General features: G+C 43.7%; 1 protein-coding gene across 2 annotated transcripts in view; it reads right to left on the bottom strand.

The window, feature by feature from the left end:
* Positions 1-973: 973 nt before the first annotated feature.
* Positions 974-13,982, bottom strand: part of PIWIL2 (piwi like RNA-mediated gene silencing 2) — a 60,280-nt gene continuing 47,271 nt past the window's right edge. For both annotated transcript variants that reach the window (XM_067470621.1, XM_060787509.2), the window contains exons 22-23: positions 10,673-10,780; positions 974-1,376 (exon numbers count right to left, since the gene is read on the bottom strand). In XM_067470621.1, coding sequence (XP_067326722.1) covers positions 1,220-1,376; positions 10,673-10,780 — 265 coding nt within the window. In that variant the 3' untranslated portion in view covers positions 974-1,219. The remainder of the gene's footprint in view (positions 1,377-10,672; positions 10,781-13,982) is intronic.

Consider the following 13,982-nt stretch of genomic DNA (forward strand, 5'->3'; position numbering starts at 1 on the left):
CAACAGAGAGGAAACAATCAGGGACATCTAATCACCTCTCAACCAAAGTTTGCTCTAGGCACTGTCAGGCCATTATATGCTAATCAAGGTGGTCAGTTGAAACATTCACACCTAGCTCCAGCAGAGAAGAGCTCTTTGCCCCACCCTGGTCATTCCACAGATATATAAACCCATTTTTCCTACTTCCAGCAGGCCTCACTACCTCTGAGGATGCTTGCCATAGATGCAGGCGAAACGTCAGGAGAAAATGCCTCTAGGCCATGGCCATATAGCCCAAAAAACCTACAACCCAATATGGTTACATCTTTATATTTAACTACACCGGGTGGTATTTCTTCAATTCCAAGATGTATCACTTAAGATGCTCTCCAATTTCAGTACTATCAACGGGCGGGGGGGGGGGGGGGGGAGCATTATTTATATATAAGAGAAGCACATGCAATTCTAAGAGGCAGCCCTTTTTAGAAATGTTTACGTGAAGGGGGGAGTGCACCTTAGAATTAAAGATAGACCATAGGTGCGATTTCACCGGGACCACGATGGAGAAATAAGCTTTTTAAATCTTTGTGAAGTTTGTTTCCAAAAGGAACCAAATGAGTTAGAGGTGGCAACACATAGTTTGCAAGCTACAGAATATTATACACAGATCAAAACTATCCCAATGTCTAATGTCACTTATGTACAGGGTTTGGAAAACTGCGTTTCACCGCAAAAGAATGCATATCCTCAGCACTTTTCTTTCTGGTCCCTTTAAAATGTGTTCAGATGGATTTGGTACCTTTTGGAAACTAGCTCCGCATTTGGTGTGGCTCAGTCCTACAAGAACGAATTTGGGGATTCCTTTGTAATCTCAATTAAATAAAATATTGATGGGATTGTAGACAGAGAGTTTCTAATCATCAATTCAAATTGAAAATTCTGCTATGGTGTAATTCTGAATTTGGAAAGAGAGAGAGAGAGAGAGAGAGAGAGAGAGAGAGAGAGAGAGAAACACACACAATAGTCCAAAGTATTGCTCTCTGAAATTTTCATATTTCACAAAAACCAAAAAAAAATGCCAGTAATTCACTGCTAAGCTTGCTATTTACCAAAGAATGTTCAGTAGTGAAATAGCTTGGCTGTTCATGTTTGTGGTATTGATTTGAGGCTGGCTTGTGTTCTCCACCAAAGAGTTACCTCTGCATTCACGGCTGCCTCAAAGTTGTGTCAGCTGCCAAAACTATAAGAAGAAGAGCTTTTCGCAGAGCTCGATGGCTGGTTCGTGGTGTAGAACTTGTCCTGAGAGAAAGGCCAACTTGTGAGCGTATTTGCAAGGGGCTGGCACTCGGATAGTCCCTGGCCAGTTCCAGTACACGTGGCAAAGCTTGAAAGTCAACCTATAAAAACCAGGAGGGAGAAGAGGAGCAAACAAAACATCCAGATTAGAATTTCCACAAACCCTTGATATGCTATAGCTGTGTTGTGACTTGACCTTAAACCCTTTGACAAAAATATGAAGTAATAATTGTTCACCTAGTAAAACCCATCAGGCCCTACTTTCCAAGTTTACAATAAATGCCAAAACTGAAAGAAGACTGGAGCATGATGGAGAAAACCAAACGAAAAGATAAGAGAAAAGGCGCATTGCAAGGACAGAAGGAAACAGTCCATTTTAACTATGACTCTTAAAATCACATATTTGTTGTGTTTTATCTTTTGCTTCATATATTTTAATATGTGTATCTATCTATCTATATCAAAATGCTCTGTGCATAATGAGTACCTTAAAAACAAAAGAACCCATGAACAAAATCACACCAAATTTGGCAACAAAACATCTCACAACACAAGGAGTGACCATCACTCAAAACATTATGATTTTTTAATACTGGCTACCAGTATTAAAAAACTCTAAAATTATAACAGCTAAACAACAGAGAGGAAAAAACCAGGCACAGATTAACACCTCCCAGCAACAGATTTTCCCAGACTCAGGCAGGCCTTCAAATGCTAATGAAGGTGATCAGCTAAACATTCACACCTAACTGCAGCAGGGAAGAGCTCCTTGCCCCACCCCAGCCATTCCACAGATATATAAACCCACACTTCCAACAGACCTTCTCAACCTCTGAGGATGCTTGCCATAGATGCAGGCGAAACGTCAGGAGAAATGCCTCTAGAACATGGCTCCATAGCCCGAAAAAACCCACAAGAACCTAGTGATTCCAGCCATGAAAGCCTTCGACAATACATTATGATTTTGTCATTTGGGAGTTGTAGTTGCTGGGATGTATAGTTCACCTACAATCAAAGAGCATTCTGAACTCCACCAATGATGGAATTGAACCAAACTTGGCACACAGAACTCCCATGACCAACAAAAAATACTGGAAGGGTTTGGTGGGCATTGACCTTGAGTTTGGGAGTTGTAGTTCACCTACATCTAGAGAGCACTGTGGACTCAAACAATGAGGGATCTGGACCAAACTTGGCACAAGCACTCAATACGTCCAAATATGAACACAGATGGAGTTTGAGGGAAATAGACCTTGACATTTGAGAGTTGTAGTCACTGGGATTCACAGTTCACCTACAATCAAAGAGCATTCTGAACCGACAGAATCGGGGCAAACTTCCCACACTGAACCCCCACGGGTTAAGTAACAGAAAATACTTAAGGCCATCCAATCCAACTCCCTTCATCAGGGCAAGAAAACATAATCAAAGCCCTCCTGACAAAGAGACATCCAGCCATAGATATAGATAGATATGATTCACACACAGATATGGTATCCTAGATTTGAAAGGGACCCCTAAAGAAAGACAATGATATGTTGCATATTCCAGAGAAAGGCAAACCAGACACTCTCCACATCAACACTGACAAATAAACAACAAGAAATACTGTTTACCCACAAGCATCAAGACATGACATATATAAAGGTTGCTTACCTGTAACCGTATTTCTTCGAGTGTCAGTCCGTGAAATCCGCACCTATGGGTTCTTCCTTGCGCATGCGCAGAAACTCGGAACATTTCTAAGTTTAAAGAATTAAAAATGATTATTTGAGCCACCTAGGCCCCGCCCATTCCCCCGCCCCCCCGGATATAAGTGCCGAGCGGCGCCGCCATTATCTAGTTTCCGGCGCTAAACAGCAGCCAGGAGAATGGCATGACAGAGGGGAGGACGGGCGGGTCGTGCGGATTTCACGGACTGACACTCGAAGAAATACGGTTACAGGTAAGCAACCTTTATTTATTCTTCGTGTCGTCCGTGAAATGCGCACCTATGGGTGAATAACAAGCTACTGACCTGGAGGTGGGTCATGCCACACAGGAGAAAAGAACTGCTCTGCCGAAGCTAGCATCTTGCTTTGCCTGAATGTCAAGCTTGTAGTGAGAGGCAAACGTGGACGGTGTAGACCACGTAGCTGCTTTGCAAATCTGGTCCAAGGGAATTCCCTTGAGGAATGCTTGAGATGTAGACACAGAACGGGTCGAATGTCCCACGAGGTGGGACGGAGGGTCTTTCCCTGCGAGTTGGTAGGCTAGACGGATGGTTGCAACAATCCAGGAGGCCAGTCCTTGAGAGGACACAGGCTGGCCAAGTACGTCTTTCCTGTATTTCAAAAACAATCTGGGAGACTTCCTGTAAGCGGAAGTTCTATGTAAATAAAAGGAAAGTGCTCTTTTAACATCAAGGGAGTGCAGAACTACCTCCAACTGGGAGGATGGGTTGGGGAAAAAATTTGGTAGAACAATGTCTTGTGACATATGAAAATGAGAGACCACCTTAGGAAGGAACGTGACATCGGTGCGGAGGACAACCTTGTCAGGGTGGAATCTTACATAAGGAGGGTCTGAACGGAGGGCCGTGAGTTCGCTGGCTCTCCTAGCTGAAGTAATGGCCACAAGAAAGGCCGTCTTCCACGATAGGTGGGAGATATCATTAGAGGCCATAGGTTCAAAAGGTGGTTTGGATAACTGGGATAGCACTAGCTCCAGGCTCCACTGGGGGGGAGGGGGGGAGACAGGAGGGTGGATATTTTTGTAGCCTTTAAGAAACAATTGTACCAGATGGTCCTGAAAAAGGGACGGCAACCCGGACTTTCTTCGGAAAAATGAAATGGCTGACAGGTAGCATTTCACCGAAGAAAGGGAGAAACCCTTGGCGGAGAGGTGGACAAGGAAGTCTAAGACAAAGGGAACTGGAGCAGAGATAGGGTTGTGTCCCAGTGATTGAGCAAAGGATTTGAAAGAGGACCATTTATAGTCATATGATTTCTTGGTGGCAGGCTTATGGGCCGCCAAAAGTATACGGGAGACTTCATCAGAAAGGCCTAGTGTGGTTTGATTCTCCACGCCGTTAGGCGTAGAGATTGCAGGTCGGGGTGTAGGACCAGGCCGTTCTCTACTGTGAGAAGGTCCGGGGTTTGGCTGAGGTGGAGGTATTGTCTGTTGGAAATTTGAAGAAGGGGGGCAAACCAATGTTGTCGTGGCCACCAGGGTGTGATTAGAATGCAGTCCGTGTTGTCTTGAATTATTTTGGCTATGACTGGGGATAGGAGGGGGAGCGGTGGGAAGAGGTAGAGGAGGCCGGGCGACCATTGGAATAGGAAGGCGTCCCCGAGACAACCTTGGGATGCGTGAGGGTGGAGCCGTGCGCAGTAGAGTGGACAGTGGTTGTTTACTGGAGATGCAAATAGGTCTATTCTGGGTTCGCCCCACTTGCGTGTGAGGGCTTTGAACTGCCTGGGGTGGAGATGCCACTCGTGGTTGTTTTTTGAGGATCTGCTTAGAGAGTCCGCCAGGATGTTGTCCTGGCCTGGTAAGTGGATGGCTGTGAGGAGGACATTCTTCAGAATGCACCACTCCCAAATTTGTTGTGAGATGTGGAGGAGTGTGCGTGAGCGTGTTCCTCCCTGTTTGTTGATGTAGTATTTGACAGAGGTGTTGTCTGTTATTATTTGTATGACATGATTGGACACAATGCGTGTGAAGGCCCGAAGAGCCTTCTCCACTGCCATCATTTCTAAGGCATTGATGTGGAGCTTCTGCTCTTGTGGGGACCAGTGGCCACTGATCTGGAATCCCTTGAGGTGTGCTCCCCAACCTGAGTTGGAGGCGTCGGTTGTGAGGGACATGGAGGGGCGGGGATGGTTGAATGGCATCCCCGAGAGAACATTGTGTTGCTTTGTCCACCATGAGAGTGACTGGAGGACAGGGGGTGGTGGTTTTAGGACCCGTGACTGGGGTTCGTGGAGGGGGTCGAACGCTTTGAGAAACCAACTTTGGAGGGGTCTCATTCTTAGACGGGCAAAGGGTGTTACACTTGTGGTAGAAGCCATATGGCCAAGGATAGATTGGATAGCCCAAGCTGATGTTTGGCGGGATTGTTGTAGGGTTAGGATAGCCTGACACAGATTTAGAAAGCGATCTTCTGGGAGGAAGGCCTTCTGAAGTGTGGAGTCTATTATGGCTCCTATAAATTGGATACGTTGTGTTGGGGTCAGGTGAGATTTTTCGTGATTCACAACCAGACCCAGATCCTGTAAAAGAGATAAAGTATAATCAGTATCCTTGCACAGTTGTGAACGAGAGGATGAGCAGAACATCCAGTCATCCAGGTAAGGAAAAACTGTGATGCCTTGCTGGCGGAGGTGTGCGGCTATAACAGACATGCATTTGGTGAATACCCTTGGAGATGTGGAAAGTCCGAACGGGAGAGAATTAAAAGAGAATAATTTGTTTTGGACCGCAAAGGTAAGGAACCTGCGGTGGGAGTGTCTAATTGAAATATGGAAGTAGGCATCTCGAAGGTCAACCGTGGCTAACCATGAGTCCTTGGGAATGAAGGGAAGGATTTTGGGGAGTGTCACCATACGAAATTTACGTGGTGTAATGAAAGTGTTGAGTTTACGTAGATCAAGGATGGGGCGTAGGCCACCATCTTTCTTGTCCACCAGGAAATAACGGGAGAAAAAGCAGATGTCTGAATCTTGTGAGGGAGTAGGCGAGATGGCGCCCTTTTGAAGGAGAGAGTGAATCTCTTCCCAAATGATTTGGGAAGGTGGTGTTAGCAGTACATTACCCACTGGGGGATAATTGTCAAATTCTATGGCATAACCCCTTTCAACGATGTCCAAGACCCAGGTGTCCGTGGTTATGGACTGCCATGTCGGAAGGAAGGTATGTAGTCTGTCAAGGTATGTAAGTGGTTGGGTGTGGGGTGGTGAGGGAGTGTCGGTAAGTGTAGGTGTGCTAAAAACGGCGTTTGTTGGTATTGGGGGGCCTGGTACCACGGTACTGACCTCTGGAAGGCAGGGGCGGTCGTCTTGATGATGTGGAGGGGTTGTAAGGTCTCTGTCGTCCCCTGTAGAATGAGGTGTTGTAGGGCCTATTGTAGTATTGAGGACGGTAATAATAGGAGCCCCATCGTTGGCGTTGGTAGGAGTATGGTTGATGGTCATACTTGTATACTGTTTGTTTCATTTCATGGGAGTGCTTTAACTGAGAGTCTGTTTCAGGATTGAAAAGGCCTGCCTCATCCATGGGGAGGTTTTCAATCAGGGTGCGTTGTGATTGAGAAAGGATAGCTGCTCTTAGCCAGGCGTGGCGACGAAGAGCCACTGATCCTGCAATAAGTTTGCCTGCGGTGTCAGCAATATTTTTGGAGAGGTCTTTTTGGAAGGAGGCCAAAAGGAGAGCTTCTTGTTTAAAAGCTGTGGCTAGAGGTTGTTCAGTTGGTGGTAACAGGTCTAAATAGGGAGCAATTTTGTTCCACAAGGCAGTCTGGTATACACTCATGTATACTCCATAGTGAGCCATGCGCGCAAAGAGGCATGCTGAGGAGTAGAACTTTTTGGCCATAGCATCCAACTTTCTTCCTTCCTTATCAGAAGGAGAGGTTTGGTTAATTTGAGTTGGTTTAGGCTGAGCATCAGTCACAACAGAGTTTGCTTTAGGCATTTTAGCAAGCCATGAAGCTGAGGAAAGGTCAATACGGTATAAATTTTCAGGCCTTTTAGGAGTTGCCGGGACTGAAGCCGGGGCAACTCCATTATTTTTGAGAATTTTTAATAAGTAAGGTAGAGTGGGCAACACAGTGGATGAGGGTTGTTGTTGTTCAGTAGAAGTAAAGCATGGATCAGCTACCGTATCGGTAGGCTCCGGAGTAGCTAAGTTTAAGGTTCTAGCCAGCCTTATAAAAAGGGCTGAGAATTTTTTGAATTCCTCCAAATTTTTGGGGGAAGGATCAGGCTCAAGTTGGTTATCTAGAATGGCAGGTGTATCATCATTAGATTCAATGTCAATGGTTTCTGAGTCTGGCAAGGGTGGGTTGTTGGGATCTTGTTGTGTTGGATGAGTCAGAGTTATAGTTTGGTGTTCCTGGGGCTGAGAGAGTGTAGCCGTGGGAGGTGCACGGGGGGGCTGGGGGTATCTAGGATCTTCAGGATGAGGGGCATCAAAGCCCCCATAGTGATCAGGGTGGGGAGGATAGTAGAAGGGGTATGGAAAGGGAGGAGGAGGGGGGTAAAGGTGGTATGGGTAGTCTGGATACCCATAAGGGTGAGGATGCTCGGAGGAGCGAGGTCGGAGTCTCTTGGAAGGAGGGGAGGAGGGCGCCATCGGTTCCGCCTCAGGAGAGGGGGAACGGCGTCGGCGGCGTGAGGATTGCGCAATAGGCGCAGGTGGAACCGGGGAAGGAGTTTGCCTCGGGCCCGAGGCTTGTGGAAGGCTAGGAGATGGGAGGGGGGAGGCTTGGGAGAGGGGAAGCGGCGGCGGGGAGGTTGATTGGCCTGCGGCTGTTTGTGTTTCCAGCTCCGAGGGAGGGGCAAGGAGCTCGAGTGGAGGAAGGTGGGAGGGGTCATCCAAGTGGAGCATGGTTGGGAGCGGTTCCTGGAGGTGGATTGCGGAACCGGAGGGATGGATCATTGGCTCCAATCTGGGAGGGCTCAAGGACTGTGAGTCAGTGAGTTGCCGTCCCTTCTTTTGTTTATTTGTTTTCTCTTTCGATTTCTCAGGCCTCGTGGCCTGTTTGGAAGCTTTTTGTTTCTTTGCAGGCGGCTCCATAACGGGAGCGTTTGCCTGATCCAGTTCACGCCTTTCCCCAGCGCGTGGGGAGGGAGGCTGAGAAGGCTCCAATATTGGGGATAGGGAGGGGGTGGGAAGGGATTGTGGAGCCAGAGCACGCTCATAAAGCAGAGCTTTTAAACGGGCGTCCCTCGTTTTGCGAGCCCTTGAGGTAAAATTAAGGCAAATTTCACAGGATTGGTGGTTGTGGGATTCTCCCAGGCAAAGGAGGCATTTGGAGTGCCTGTCAGCTTCGGGGAGGGTGGCCCCGCAAGCTGAGCAGTTTTTGAAATAGAGGGAAGACATTCTAGCCTGAGGGTGAGGAGAAGAGTAGTCAGCCGGTCCGAGTCGAGGGTTGGAGAGAGTCAGGGTAGCGAAAGTCAGTCCAAAAGATCAAGTCCGTATGGAGAATCGAGGAGAGCTGTTCCGAGATGCTGCACGTTTAGCGCGGAAAAGGAAACTAGATAATGGCGGCGCCGCTCGGCACTTATATCCGGGGGGGCGGGGGAATGGGCGGGGCCTAGGTGGCTCAAATAATCATTTTTAATTCTTTAAACTTAGAAATGTTCCGAGTTTCTGCGCATGCGCAAGGAAGAACCCATAGGTGCGCATTTCACGGACGACACGAAGAATAAATTAGAAACCAACACTTTCTCATTACTTTATTTTCCAGATCAACAGACTGGGCCACAGCAACGCCTGGCAGGGGATGGCTAGTGTTTTAATATATGTCTTTATGGTTGTATTTTAACTATGTGTTTTTAGTGATTATGTTGTGCACCGTCTCAAGCCAAAAGAAGAGGCGGGTGAAACATAAATAAACCTGTTCTTCTTCTTCTTCATTATTATTATTATTATTATTATTATTATTATCATTATCATAAACCACAATCAAAATATTTGGCCTTATGTATCGATAGAGTCTGTATTCACAGATCTAATACCATATACACTCGAGTATAAGCCGACCCAAATATAAGATGAGGCACCTAATTTTACCACAAAAAATCAGAAAAAGGATTGACTCGGGTCTAAGCCGAGGGTGGGAAATGCTGTAGATACTGGTCAATTTCAAAATAAAAATAGATACCAATAAAATTACATTTATTTATTTATTTAAGACATTTATATTCCGCCCTTCTCACCCTGCAGGGGACTCAGGGCGGAGCACAGCATATATATAGCAAACATTCAATGCCGGGACATAAAACCATAAATATATACCAACATTAAAATCACTTACATTAATTGAGGCATCAGTAGGTTAAATGTTTTTGAATATTTACCTAAAACTGTAATTTATAATAAGACTGTCCAACTCTGATTAAACCATTATTCTAACCTTCTTCGATGTAAATATCCTTATGTATCCTCCCAATAATAATAAAGAGAGTAAAATAATAAATGTAATAAAATTGTAGTAATAGAATAAAATAATAAATATAGAAATAATAAAGTAAATTGATAAATATAATAATAAAGTAAAATAATACATGTAATAAAAATAATAGAGTAAAATAATAAATGCAATAAAGGCATTTTCTCCTGACGTTTCACCTGCATCTATGGCAAGCATCCTCAGAGGTATGCAGGCGAAACATCAGGAGAAAATGCCTCTAGAGCATGGCAATATAGCCTGAAAAAAACCTACAACAACCCAGTGATTCCGGCCATGAAAGCCTTTGACAATATAAATGTAATAAAAATACTAGAGTAAAATAATAAATGTAAAAAAAATAGAGTAAAATAAACGTTAAAAATAATAGAATAAAACCATGTAAATGTAATAATAATAAAGTAAAAAATTAAATGTAATAGCCACAATAATAGAGAAAATAATAAATGTAATAACAATGAATAGAGTAAAATAATAAATGTAATAAAATAATAGAGTAAATTAATGTAAATGCAACAATAATAGCAATAATAATAAAGTGAAATAATAAATGTAGCAAAAATAATAAAAATAACAGAGTAAAATAATAAAAAACCCTGACTCGAATATAAGTCGAGGGGGTCCTTTTCGGCCTAAAAAAGGGCTGAAAAACTCAGTTTATACTTGAGTATATACGGTAATCCATAACTTGATTTAAAAAAAGAAATCCCAAAAGCATGCCTTGGTTTTGCCATTTGGGACACTATTTTACTACACTATTATATATAATGGGACTTAAGCATCCATAGATATTGGAACCAATCTCCAGCGGACACGAAGGGTTTTGAAGAAGACAAAAGAAGAGATCCCATTAACATATCACACCTAAGATACTGCTTGAAAGTGAGCCAGTAACTTAAACTCCAAATCCCCACAAAGGACTCACGTTCCATGCACTCTGCATGGGAGGATTAAAATTATAAACTATTATATCAAAAATGCAAAGGGCTTATCTCAAGTAGAATAGACTCACTGCAATGAATGAAATCTCTAAGTCACCCCTTCTAAGATCCTCAAAATGAAAAGGACTTGTCAGCCTTCTGTCAGCGAATTTGTGTTGAAGGATATCCAATGATGGAGGAGGGTTCATCCTCTTCCAAGGCAGGAAACTGCTTGAATCAGATTGGCTTCCATGGTTCCACTGCAGTAGGATTTGCCTCAGTATTACACATAAAACACACTCACCTCTGCAAGTGATCGGGACTAAGGTTAGCTGTATTTAGTACGCAGATGTAGCGAGTAGGGATGCCACAGCCTTGTCGTGGCGCATGAGCCATCAAGTAAAAATCCACCCTAAAAAGAAAAGGCAGAGTAGAAACTGCCATCAATGCCATTTTTTGACTTATGGAAAAACTGGTGCAATAGTCTAAGAAAGCAAAGACAGCAACTGTCCACAGTGGCCTTGTCTACACTGCTGTACAACACAGTGTGAAAATGCATTACACGGTCAATTTAAACTCAAGTAACACAGTCTAAGCCCCTGGGGGCGTTGACCTTGCTGACCGAAAGGTTGGCAGTTCGAATCCAGGGAGCAAGGTGCACTACTGCCGCTAGGCCCAGCTTCTGCCAACCTAGCAGTTCGAAAACATGCAAATGTGAATAGATCAATAGGTACCGCTTCTGCCGGAAGGTAACGGCGCTCCATGCAGTCATGCCGGCCACATGACCTTGGAGGTGTCTATGGACAACACTGGCTCTTCGACCTAGAAATAGAGATAAGCACCATCCCCCAGAGTCGGACACAACTAGACTTAATGTCAGGGGATGCTAGTATATCTATACAAATAAATGTAATGTTCGTTTGTAAGATTAACATTACTCAAAAACCACTGGGTGAATTGACACCATCACTCATAAAAACACAGCGGAAGAGACTTAAAAATCCAAATTTTAAAAAAATACATTACAAAACCATATATATATATATATATGCAAATACACATATATACACATATACACAAATATATACACACACATAGATACATACACAAAACATATGTACACAGACTGGGCCACAGCAATGCGTGGCTGGGGATCGCTAGCCTGTATGAATAAAAATGTAATGTTCGTTTGTGGGATTAACATAACTCAAAAACCACTGGGCGAATTGACACCAAATTTGGACACAAGACACCTCTCAGGCCAACAAGTGACCATCACTCAAAAAACACTGAAAAAAACAGCAGAAGAGACTTAAGAAGCCAAAAACAACAAAAAAGTACATTACAGCGCATGCACAAAACCACATATATACACATATACACAAATATATACACACATATACACAGCAACACATGGCAGGGGACGGCTAGCAATGTTACATAGAACGAAAATTGCTTATAGTTCAAACTTTGTGGTTTCTGTAATGCAGGAGTTAATACATAGAGATGTTTCATATTGGTAGAACATCACTTTTGGAGGTTCCTGTACAGGTCAGAAAAGAAAGTCCGATGAGAAAGGAATGGGCTTCTTGCAGTGAGCCGGAGATGTGGGCCAACATGATTGATGGTTGTCTTGTAAATTGTGTACATAATAAAAGATAAGTGCAGCTTTCTCGTAAAAGCTGAAATGAAGGAGAGTCCAATGTTTTTTACCACTTTGTGTCTTCAAGCAGAAGCTTGAAAGGTTGAAGCAGCTGAGATAAGGAAGGTGATTTATCTTGATTTACCAACAGAGGAAACCTTACCTTTTTCAACACAGTTAATATACAATAAAAATACAACACTGAACTACATTATATGAGTGTATTAATAATAGTGTGTATACATACACACACACACATATATATATACACACATACATATATATTATATACATCAATATAATACAACAGTACGACACAGCAAACAAGATATATATGCTAGATTTCACATCACAAAATCTTAAGTCGAACCCTTCCCAAGTGTCTAGGACTGTGTGATATATTTTTGAATGATGTGTGCAGATCCAAGTCAGGTGGCCTTTTGCAGTTGACAGATCGTATTGTTACCGCCTGAGATCTTTTGGCATGGCACCCAGTGTGCCCATTAGGAGCACTGGGACCACCTGGACTGGTTGATGCCATCAGAGCCTTTGCAGTTCAATTTTGAGGTCTTGATGTCACCTGGAATGACAACATCAATAATCCAGACTTTTTTCCTTTCCATAATTGTGATATCTGGTGTATTGTGTTCTAAAACTTTGTCAGTCTGGATTCAAAAGTCCCACGGTATTTTCGCGTGTTCATTTTTCACTACTTTTGCAGGTTTATGATCCCTTTGCCAGTAGGTGGTCCTTGTGACATAAATTCCAATGAATCATTTGGGCCACAGAGTTGTGCCTCTGTTTGTAGTTCGTCTGTGTGATTTTCTTGCAGCAACTGAGGAGATGGTCCATGGTTTCATCCACTTCCTTGCACAGTCTGCATTTTGGATCATCAGCTGACTTTTTGACCCTGGCCTTAATGACATTGGTTCTGCTGCCTTAATCCTGGGCTGCAAGAATCAGGCCTTCTTCTGTCTCCTTCTTCAGGGTTCCATTCATGAACCATCACCAGATCTTCTCCTAGTCAACTTTTCCTTCAATTTTGTCAAGGAGCTGCCCATGCAATGCTTTGTTGTAATAATAATGATTATTATTACAATTATTATTATTTGAAACACAACAAAATGAGTCCACAGCAGACACTCTGATGGCTGTTTTATTGGATCACACATTGGACCCTTCCCAAGTGTCTAGGACTGTGTGATGTATCGGCAAATAATGTGTGCAGATCCCAGTAAGGTGGCCTTTTGCAGCTCGCAGATGGTAATCTTGTCAGCGCCAATTGTGTTTAAGTGCAGGCTAATGTCTTTAGGCACTGCACCCAGTGTGGCGATCACCGCTGGGGCCACCTTGACTGGTTTGTGCCAGAGTCTTTGCAATTATTATTATTATTATTATTATTATTATTATTATTATTATTATTAGATACAGAACAAGATGAGTCCACAGCAAACAACATCACTCTGCTGACTCTTGTACTGGATTACACGTCAGACACTTCCCAATTGTCTAGGACTGTGTGATGTATCGGCGAATAATGCGTGGCCTTTTGCAGCTGGCATATAGTAATCTTGTCAGCGCCGATTGTGTTTAAGTGCAGGCAAAGGTCTTTAGGCACTGCACCCCATGTGCCAATCACCACTGGGACCACCTATATTGGTTTGTGCCAGTCTTTGCAGTTCGATCTTTAAATCCTCGTATCGTGTCAACTTTTCCAGTTGTTTCTCGTTAATCTTGCTGTCACCTGGGATTGCAACATCGACAATCCATACTTTGTTTTTTGTGCTCCAAAACTCTGTTTGTCTGAATCCGGAAGTCCCAGAGTATCTTGACGTGTTCATTCTCTGTAACTTTTTCTGGCTTGTGATCCCACCAGTCCTTTGTCGCAGGCAGATGCTATTTGTGGTATAAGTTCCAATGAATCATCTGAGCAACAGTGTTGTGCCTCTGCTTGTAATCTGTCTGTGCGATC

This window comes from Anolis sagrei, chromosome 7, assembly GCF_037176765.1.
Source record: "Anolis sagrei isolate rAnoSag1 chromosome 7, rAnoSag1.mat, whole genome shotgun sequence".
NCBI lineage: Eukaryota > Metazoa > Chordata > Lepidosauria > Squamata > Dactyloidae > Anolis > Anolis sagrei.